General features: G+C 41.8%; 1 protein-coding gene across 1 annotated transcript in view; it reads right to left on the bottom strand.

The window, feature by feature from the left end:
• Positions 1–7,170: 7,170 nt before the first annotated feature.
• tmem121ab (transmembrane protein 121Ab) overlaps positions 7,171–11,198 on the bottom strand; it is a 61,876-nt gene continuing 57,848 nt past the window's right edge. The window contains exon 2 of the mRNA XM_008397467.2: positions 7,171–9,950. Within this exon, the coding sequence (XP_008395689.1) occupies positions 8,164–9,108 (945 nt within the window). The 5' untranslated portion in view covers positions 9,109–9,950 and the 3' untranslated portion in view covers positions 7,171–8,163. The remainder of the gene's footprint in view (positions 9,951–11,198) is intronic.

Here is an 11,198-nt window from a genome sequence, read left to right as displayed (position 1 = left end):
CTGTGTCGGTCAGGAGATCATGTGTGCTTAATACGTCTATGGAGACATTTTATTCATTGACTCTATGGCTTTTGTCCATCCATTTTAAGCTAATGGGTCAACAATCTAATGCCTGAAGCTACAGGTGCATCTCAAAAACAGTCATTTTGAGATGCAAGAAGCCAAAATAAACTTCTGAGAATTTCTTTAATGAGAAATTTTACAAAAAAAAGACAAAACATGCAACACTGAGCCAGCAGACTGGCATTAAGAATGACCATTTTTGTGCAAAAAGGAGAGTAAATTAAGTTCTTCTGATGTCAAGAAAGGGAAAAGAAGAATGACGCAACAAAGTGTTTTTCGTGATTTTTACCGTTATTACTAAGGGAAAGTCTTTGTTGTCCAGTGAAGATTAAATGTGCAGCTCTTGTATGATCTTTCTAGAGAAGGATTTCCATATAGATGACTTTGTGCATGGAGGTATATGGGGTGAAGGGTTGAGTAGAGACCAAAGTCATCCATAGGAAAAAGAAAAAAAGCTATTGACTGAAAATGGTGAGCAAAGAATGGACAAGTCAGCACACGACATGCATGTTAAAAGTCCGTCATAACTTGAAATGTCACTTTCCTCTTATAGGCTCTCAATTGACGTTAGCAAAGACTAATTGCTTCAGGAAGTCATGGATAGACATTAAATCACGTGCAGACAGAGAAAGTCCGTTTACTGAGTTATTACATATGGAGGGAACACAATTACATTCCTGATGCGCAGCGCTGTTGATTTATGGATGAGTCCGTCGCACAGAGGGTCTTGGAAAGGTGATCTGCTGCAGAGGCAGCCACAGGTAATTTATTCTTATTCCCAAGTTTGCCATTTACTCTCCCCCTCCTCGTCAAGCACTTGTGCTGACGAGATTTATTCAAACATTTGTGGCACGGCACTGCGCGCTTAACTGTGACTTGTGATCCAGGCCGCAGCGAAGCCTCGACTCGGGGGTCATGGACATAAAGTTACTGATCAGTACCTGTAATGGTTGCGAAGCTCATTTTCGTGAAGGATTTCTTTAATTAAGCGCGGAACCTGCTCCTTGCTTCCGACGGACGTATTTTGCTGAAACTACTGCTCGGGCGGCATTAAAGAGGCTCAATAATGTGAATTCAGCTGCAGCAGAGAGCCAGCTGGGCCATCATCATCATCTGCTGAAATAGGCACCAAATTCTTAGACATTTTATCCCCTCGCAATAATCCATCTTAGAATTAGAGAATAACACTGGTTCCATTTCAATTTTCAGAGCTGTAGCATATCTCTAACCCCAAATCATTTAGCCGTGCATGAGGTGTGTAATTAGATTTTTTTTTTTTTTTAATCTACTTGTTTATCTTGAACAGCGTCAAATTTAGATTAACAGCTGTCCTTGCTAACAAGGATGCCCCTAATAGGGAGGCCTGGGTGTGACAGCAGAATGCACAAGGTGACAGGATTTTGAAGGGTAGTTTATTTAGGATGAGTTATATCCTCTTGCAGGTGACAGATGACGGACAGTAAACGGTGTAATGCAGTGTGTGCATTGAGGCGCAGAGACCAGCTAACAGAATCTAATTGCTCTCGAATGTCCAACAGCATATAATGTAATGACACAACTGAGATAAGATCCACTGTAGGACAGGGGGAATTAATTAAATAGACCAAGTCAAGAGCAGTTCGTCCAGGTGTAGTCATTTAGGGCTTTATACTGTTGTAGAGCAGTTAGGTATTACTTATCGTCCACAGACAGTTTTGGTTAAATAAAATAAAATAAAATGCCTACAGGCACTAATTATCATCAGGACTACATTATAGCTTTGGGCTTTTAAAGATTTGTTTAACTGTTCAGTTTCAAAGTTGAATTATAATTTATCATGCAAACTGATTTTTTGTTTTTTAAGGAACTAAATTTATTTGATTTTTCTCTAAGTCACAAAAGGTTAAAAACAGCCATGAAAACATATTAGGAGTATCAATGACACTAATAAGGGTCCGAGCATGTTGAGTCCATCCTGTTGGACGTAGCTGGTGACATGGTGGATGGTACTTACCGGCATGGCAACGGAGGTTCGGAGGTGAGTCATGGTCTTCCTGGTAACCGGGTGATTGTATTGGAGGTCGAGGAGATGTGGTGTTGGTCTGAGCCGTGCTCACGTTTATGACGAAGCCGGGAGAGTCTGGTTCAGATGCCAGCCTGGTCTCCTTCACTTCACCGGTGGTGAATTAGCACCACCGGTGAATTTAAGAGCACAGAAATTAGCGAGCACTCCAAAAGGCAAGGCATCCTGTGCCGGAGGGCCACAGTATGCTGGAGGGTTGGTTCATCGGCTGGTGCTGGTCCCGATTCTCCATGCTCTTCTCCTCGGATGGTGCATGCCAAAGTGGACTCCCCTGCGGCGAATCAGCCGGAAGCAGATAGAGGCGAGGAGTCCTGACTGGAAGGAAGCTGGAGGGGCCGGCCGGACGGAGGTTCTCTCTTCCTCCGCCCCAAGCATCTAAGCAGAAGAGTCCATCCTCCTCCAGGTTGATGGTGGGGACCAGAGGTGGCCCGGAGCTCGGCCACAAGCTGCAGGATCCGTCTCCACTGCAGTCGCCTCTTCGCCTGGTGCCTGTCCACCTTGGGGCCCGAGTAAATGCATTGGCGAACGGGGCAAAGCATGGCCCCTGACGCTGACCCTTCTAGCTTACCCTAACCCAACAATGTCAAATTTAATTTTCATATTACTAAGGTTCCTAATTAACTTGTTTCTCTGAAGCAGATCATTCCTACACCTCAAAATAACATGTTCCACTGCCTCATCTTCCACACAGTCACATTTCCCTGTCTGATGATTCCCTATCAAAAATAGTGATCTATTCAATACGGTGTGTCCGATTCTAAGTCCAATTATCCATTTCCCCCTTTCGACAGTTCATAAAGGCCTGCCCTACGAGGGGCTAGGCTGTGCTAACTTTAATTCACCTTCTCTTCCTGAGATAAAAAGAGATTAAACCAAAAGATGTAAACTTTTAATTAAAGAACTGCATATTTGGAAATATTCCCTATTTTCTGCACACGCATTTTGTCATTTAACCCGAATATGTTGCTATTTTTTTTTATGTTTAGTGAACAACAGCAGGTCGACATCAGATGAAAAGAAAATGCTGCTGAGATATAAATGATTAGTTTTCTTCTTGGATTCCTAAATATCCTGAGCAAAGCATGATAATCCACCGCAAACCCCAATGCATATTTTAGATATTTTGCAAAAAAAAAAAAAAAAGAACATGTGCTTAGGTTGCAAACTCCTCCAAGCAGTCCTAGATTTTCCTATTTGCAAGATGATTTGTTGCAAAGCAGACAAAATACATGCAAAAGCAGATTCATTATTTCTCATGCCCATTTTATTTATTGATTTATCCTCATCTAACGGCCAATCGGAACAGAATGAGCAGCATCAGTTTTCTACCTCTGGTCTCTGTGCAATCCGACAGTCTCTTTCCCTCGGAATCTCCTCTATAGAAACATATTGATTGTTCAGGCTGGTGAAGTATTAAATACTTAGGGGACATGGACTAGTTCTTTGTGTTTGTCAGTTTTCAGTCCGGTTCTCCATCGTTAAAACCGTGATAAATGTAATGGTAAAGCTACGCTGCATCACTGGAAATTTCATATTTTATAGTTTGGATTATTGTTTATTGTCTTTATTACAAACCTCTGCGAAATTCTTTTTGCAACTCATGAAAACATTAGTAAAATCTTGAATAAATAAAAAAAAAAGAAAAGAAAATGTGGTCACACAATATATGAGGTGGTAAAGAAACACCAGGACAGTGGATGTATTTGTGGGGAAAACAAACAAACAAAAAAAAAGCTCTTTTGCCAGGAGAAGCTGTTTACACAGAGAAGTGCAATTATTTCCACCGGACAGCCTGGGCTACAGGCAGCCCGGTTATTCAGCCAGGATTTCACAGCGAAGCGCCGGGCGAACTTTGATCTCGATTGTGCTTACCTCCACAGCATACTTCTGGAGCGATCCAGTGCTGACAGGAGGCCAAAGAGAGGCATACAATGGTGGAAAAAGTATTGTAGCGCATCTTAGAGTACAGTTAACTGACCGTAGCTTTTTTTTTTTTGGAACAGCAATAGTTACAGAATGTGATGAAGCAAGTTTGGTTTTTCTTGACAATCGGCTTCACTGTACATCTGATGATTTGCACTCAGAGATTTACATGCACTCACACATAAATGTCTTATTCATTTGGCGTTTCATTGGAACTGTTCCACATAGATCTTGAAATTTAAAAACAACAACAACAACAAAACCTGGATGAAGAAATCTCAATTATTGTAAATGTTTGTGTTAAAAAAATACATGTAGAGGCCAGGAAGATCTAGAGCTTCTAGATCTACTTATCTTTACAATACAAACAACTGAGACACACTCACTGTACTCAGGTGATCTCCGTTCAACTTAATGTGAGATTAGTAATGGCTGGATGTCTGCTGAATATTTATGAAATCACTTGTTTTATGTTTAGTTTTTTAAAATTGTTATTTGATAGAAATCAGTTTTCTAAGGTTTTTTTTTCTGCAATTCTTCTTGTCAAAAAGCCCAATTTTTGTTATGATTGATTTACAAAAGCAATAAAAAAAAGTTAAAGCATCCAAGTGGGGGGGCGTATGTTTCATAGGCACTGTCTATACACACTCAGAAATGTTTGGATTAATATTTCTTAGCAAGTTGCAAAGAAGTAACTCTGTTCCCATTAGCAAACCTTTGGCACAATTACAGCTTGATATTAAATCGCTCTCCTTTAAAAAAAAAAAACAATTTTGAAAATGTTTTATCCAATAATTGGCTGAGTAAATTCGGGCTGAAGATGCACCTGTGTGCCACATGTTGCTGCCAGGAAACTGAATAATCTTTGATTTTGTGTGCTGGTCTGGTTCTGATTGCTTTTTTTTTGTGCAAAATTGATTATCTTGTGAACTTTTGTAATTACCGCTACCTTATAACGTCAAGCACTTAAATCAGCACTATTTTAAATGCAGATATTTGTTATTCATTGCCTTGATTCAGCAGCAGAAGGATCCACTAATGATGCCTTTGTGCTGGATTAAGTGTATCAGACCCACGGAAAAGATGCAGGCACACAACACACCCTGATTTTGAAAAAAAAAAAACAACAAAAAAACATTCAGGAAGTGGCCAGGTTTTCCAGCTGCAGAGTAGAAAACAGGATGCATCTGTCAGCCTGTCAGATGAAAGGATTCGGGTTTCTTCTACCCGACGATGATGGGAAAAATGAGACAAGCAGCAGCTGAAAAGGGCGCGGGTTTATAATATCCTCAGAGTTAGGAAGAGTTTAGGTTCGCTCAGGAGTTGCAGCTACGCCACGACAGCTTCCAGGTATACTTCACACCGAGTCGGAAGAAACTTGACAGGCGCGTGGCGTTTTGGGAAGAGTTGCAGTGAGACTCATGAAAAATAAAAAACTAACTTCAGGCAGCAGAAGCTCACAGCGCTCGGATCAGTATGATTATGTATGCACACCCTCACTGTATACCTCGGAATGTTTGGATTGCTCTCTAAGTTTGGATGCTCACCCTCTGATCACAGAAAGCCGCAACGCCCCACATGAATGCTCTATGAGAGCATGAGCATGCACAGTGACTTGGAAAAGTGTTCATAACTTTTTCCACATTTTACAATACAAAGTAATGGATAACAGAGCAGTGCAACCAGTTGCCTTCTGAAGTCCTCGTAATGAGTAAATAGAGTTGACATTCGGGTAATTTAATCTCACTATTAGTGTGAAGGGAGAGCAGTACTCTGAGAAGCAGCTTGGACGGCATGTTTAAGTCTGGGAGAGCTGGACTGAACAGATACACTCCACAAATCTGGCTTTTGTGGAAGAGAGAGAAAAGAAAAAACTGTTTAAAAAAAATCAGTGGAAAGTTCAAGTTCATGTTTCCCAGGGACAAAGCAAACATGTGTACAAATGTTCTCAGGTCAAATGAGACCAAATTGAACCTTTATGACTTTGTATGCAAAAAGCAATCTGACTGGGCTTGAGGTATTTTCAGAGAGTAAATAGTATGATAAACTTTCAGTCTTTAGATGTGTAAATATTCAGCAGATATACTTAAAAATTGCGTCTTTAATTGTAAAAAAAAAAAAAAAGAAACATTAGTTCAGGTGGCTGAGATATACATTTTTAAACAAAATATTTTTGCATCCTTTCTCTCTCACATCACAGATTTAATTTGTGTTGGTGTGTCATATAACATCCCAATCAAGACTATTGTAACAGAGGTTTGTGTTGAGACGAAATGTGAAAAAGTTTGCAAAGCACTTTAATGAAAACTAGAAGAAAATTAGCATTTAGAACAAGTTGGGTTTTTGTTTTTTCAAGGGACTGCCTGTTTTTTCCCTTTCAATTGCATGTTTTTCCTCTGACCCGTGTTGTTAATAGAGGCGGCTCCTTCAGCATCTGACAGCTTCTCTTTGAGCTGAGATCAACAATTAACTTTTGTTTCTCTCGTTTCTGATGGCTGCAAAGTGGTTTCCCTCGTGTGACTGACCTCTCTGCCTCCTTCTAGGATGTTATTTCAAAACTCTGTGAAAATCTGGAGGCAACTCATTCCCTGGGGAACAAAGGGAGGGGGGAAAAAAAGTTAGATTTGATACGGAGACAGAACAGAGAAGATTACTGTTAACAGAATAACAAAGCAACTGGGAAGGTGATAATGAGAACTGGGACAAAAAAGGGGGACAAAGCGAGGAAAGGTTCATGCATTTTTATCTAATTTTAAACATGAATTTGTTGCCTCCGTTCTGAAAATATTAAGCCTCAGGCAGAGAGAAATAACCCTGAAGAAAGCTGCTGCGGCTAAATATTTATGCACCGGGAGGGGGAGGCTTTTGTGCAAAGCAGATCGATTATTGGTTGTATTGCTGTTGGTGAAGTTGTTACTTAGAACAAAAACAATTAATTATAATAGAGAGTCAGATAGAGAAGACGAAACAATTCTGTTATTATTAATATTATTTTATTTATATTTTTATTAAAACATTATTGGCCTCCAACATGTAAAGAATGTACATACTATAATAATAATAATAATAATAATAATAATAATAATAATAATAATAATAATGAACTGAAAAACTTCTTCAGTTTCTTTTTCTACATTGTTAAATTTTCTTTTTATCTCTTCTTTCTCTGAGTTCTGCTCTGTCAGCCTTCAAAACTTGAAATACTTTTTTTTTTTTTTTGAGGAATGTACAGTACAGAAAACAACCAAAAAAAAAAAAAGAAAAAAAAAACGAGAGTAATCTTTACCGCTGTCATTTTGTTCTCTTTTTGACATCAACATATCTCATTTCATCTGCAGATAACGACACCCAGCAACAGCTTTCCACTTAAAGTTCCGGCGCGTTTCCGTCAGATGTGCCCGCACTTTAACGCTCGCTCTGCTAAATACGTTTGGTGTTACGTCGCCGAGTGCTGCTGTTCTCATCAGACGTGTGACTGTAAAGCACCTAAATGGCTGCCTTTACATAGCTCTGTTTTTTTGTTGTTGTTTTTTTTTCCTGCTGAAGAAAACACAGAAAGCCGCTGACCTTGCGCGTGCACGCTGCAGAGAGCGCATCATGACAGATTTTTTTTTGTCACTTTCTGCTCTTCCTCTCCATCTCTGCTTCACACTGAGTGCTTTGTCCTTTGCTGGAATATAAAGGAAATGCCACAGATGCACTGTCAAAAAAAGTGACATAAAAGAAAAGAAAAAAAATACAAGCTACTCACTGAAAGGGAACCAACTGTCCGTTTCACAGAACAAAATGCCACAGGGCTGCACAGTTTGGAGATGTCTTCTTAGTAAAGTTAGAACTTTTAAAATATGTTAGACAGTTAAAAACACAACGGCACAATTTAAAAATGTTCTGATTTAGTCTGCGAGCTTCACTTAAGAGTCAAGTGTAGGTTCACAGAATTTTCTGACAGGCAGGTGTTGCTAAAAATCTCTTTTCTTGATTCACTGCGGTTGAGAAGAGCTTGACAAGGAGCAGAACTTCATCCTGTCATGCAGCTGATTTCTCCATCCCCCTGCTCTCCTTCCCCGCTGAAGCTCTCAGTCTGTTTCTAAGGGGACGAGATCTGGCACTGGCGGTCATGTGTCTATAACGTCCTGCGCCGGTGAAGGTTCGTGCGGCAGACTCGTGGCGTTCGGCAGCGTTTGCGTGTGGGCGACGGAGTTCTGCTGCAGCTCCAGAGCCATGGCGTTCTGCGGGTGGGGAAACTCCTTCACCTGTTTGCGGTACTCCAAGAAGGTGGAGGCCTTGGTGGCGATGGCCACCACGTTCTTGCCGACGAAGATGGTGGAGACGCGGCTGTCCTGGAACAGCACCATGTTGACGCCACGTATGAGGATGGTGACGACGTTTATGGTGACCAGGCTGAGGACCGGGTACAGCATCATCTTCTGAGGCGACATGTGCTCGCCCTGCATGCTGATCTCGCTGAGGGACACGCAGGGCAGGATGAGCAGCAGGATGTAGCAGTAGAAGAACATCAGGCCTTCCGCCCAGATGGGCAGACCTGTCCGCTGGGGCTCCCACAGGTTGGCTTGAATGTCCAGCAGGTCCAGCAGGTCCAGAGCAACCCAGAACAACCGGCTTCTCATGTCCTCCTTCTTGCGGAAAGTTCTCACATATTCCATGCTATCCAGAGCCACGAGAACCAAATACAAACCCGGCACGCACACAGATAATAGCAACGTCAAAGCTTTCCGTGCCACTGTCTCCAGACTCTTCCTGTCGGCCTTGCAATTCTGGAAGACAAAGTAGAGTTTGATCTCCAGGACAAAGATGTAGAGAAACCACAGGATCATGGCGTATCCTCGTCGGGCCGTGCGCACCTCAGCGCCGACCCACACCGCCACGTAGCGTAGAACAATGAGGAAACAAACGTCCCCGACCAGCACTATGATGCACACGCCGATCTTCCTGGGACCCTGGTTTTGCTCCACCAGGTAGGCGTCCATGAAGGCCATGCTCGTCATGATGACAATGGTGGTCAGGCACACGTGGCGTTTATCTGGGGGCGGCAAAACCATGGTGAGGGCATCAACTGGCTCTCACCCTCAAGCTACAGCTTTCAAAGGTATTAAAGGAAATAAAGTAGAAGTTGATGTGCACTGTGGAGACTCCAAACCTCACAGGCTGTAGGATAAAAGGTATTTAAGGTGCTTTGACTGAAGCAAACAGTCAAAATAAAGCAGGGCTGAGGATAAAATACCACTTTGAGTGAGTGCCACGGTGGAACATGCAGGACGGTTATTGCGGTTTGGGAGTGGGGCTTTCTGCGGGGATATGCTGGCTGCTGAATCCTCTCAGGCCAAGTGAAAACAGGAGCCTCCTCTCGTCAGTCAGCGCACTTCCATTGATCCGGCCCGGCCTCCCAGCAGCAGCTACACCGAGGGGCTCCACACCCAACTCACCATGACTGATTGTAATCCGCACACAGTCAAATGAGGGACGCTCTCAGAGCTGTCTCGCTCTAATTGACTTGTGATGGGATGTCGGGACACGGTGCCGCAGTGTTGGAACGTTTATGGAGGCGTTTCTTTTTGGATGAAACCGCGTAGGAAAAGGTGGATATGTGGGCACGGCGGCTCTGCATGTATGAGAAATCCCTCTTCGGATGCCCCTGCAGACGGCGGTGCAGTGTGTGTATCTCCTCGTGCTTCTGCAGTGTGTAAGGAGGGAAATGGAGGAGAGAAGGGAGAGGAGGCTGCAGTGGCCAGAAGCCCCCAGCCGCCATAAATCAAGGAGACAGCAGGTCAACGGCCCGTGAGGCCTTGCGTCTGATGCTGGCTTCCCCGGGGGGAGGCTCTCGCTCTGGGCTGAAGATCCATCCTGCCTCCTTCCTCGTGCCACGTGCCTGCCTCTCCACAGCCTACAGGAGGGAGAAATGAGGAAGGGAAAAGGGGGGAGGAGGGAGAAAGAAACCTGTCAGCACTACTGGGCCATATAACACAGTTTCATTGCCAACGGCCCATATATGAGAAGCAAAGTAATGTGTCAGCTCGGCTCAAACGTGGCCTGTTTCACTATTGATGGGACAGAACATATTGCTCACGTAACACTGCTTCAGGATGTCATTACCACTCTATTGTCTGTGATGTGTCATGTGACATCTGGATGCATGGCTTAATAGGCTCCCATGGCAATGGCAATATATTCACTCTAATGCGTTGCCGTTTAATTCCGGCTCTTAAATTAATAGAGGACTTATTAGAGGAACTTACAGGAACCCAATTTTCAAGTCTCATACAGCAGCTAACTACTCAGAACACGTATTTTCCTTTTTCAATATTACTTGGCAGAAAAATGGGTTTCAATGTTGGCCATGTGTTCATTTCCTGATAATATTTTTAGTTAGTCTTGGGCAGCTTCCAATCTGAATATAGGAGACCATAATTGCAGTATGTTCAGTGGCTGCCACGTTTATAGGTACTCATGGCAAAAATTTATTTGTGTTTTATTGCAGTACCATGTTCTCACACTGGGAAAGGGTGAAAAGTAAAACTTTGTATGGTTATTAAGTAGTTGTTTTTAACAAAATCTAAACTCAGACTTATTAAATCTATTTTCCTGTGGTAAACAGAGATTTGTGAACTTTGATGCGTTCATTCTGTTGGTAAAAAAAAAAAGACATTCGGTGCTAAAAAACAAAAATATGGGTTTAAAACTCATATTGAATAAGCATTAAATCAAATGTGGGCTTTCTGTCGCACAATAAAAAATGAGTTTTAATACAAAATATCAAGTTACATTGTTAATTATAGACATAAGGAATGCCATGTAGATTTAAATGCATGTAGGAATCACACTACTTTGAAGAAATGTATTTTTTAACCTAAAAAAAGAAATAACGTTTTGAAACCTAAACATTTTTCCATTTTCTAATTTATTTTTTTCCTACTCATTCTCAGATGGAAAAAAAATCTATTACTTTCATACACGGGAGGGTTTCACACTGAATAATTCATTCCATTTAAACCTCTGATTTTTCAAAATTATTTCAGAGTGAGATTATGCTGCTGCAATCAGCAATGATATATATATATATATATATATATATATATATATGTGTGTGTGTGTGTGTGTGTGTGTGTGTGTAGCATCAAAAAATGCACACATT

Source organism: Poecilia reticulata, linkage group LG21 (assembly GCF_000633615.1).
Source record: "Poecilia reticulata strain Guanapo linkage group LG21, Guppy_female_1.0+MT, whole genome shotgun sequence".
NCBI classification, from domain to species: domain Eukaryota; kingdom Metazoa; phylum Chordata; class Actinopteri; order Cyprinodontiformes; family Poeciliidae; genus Poecilia; species Poecilia reticulata.
This window is presented reverse-complemented; position numbering and strand designations above follow the sequence as displayed.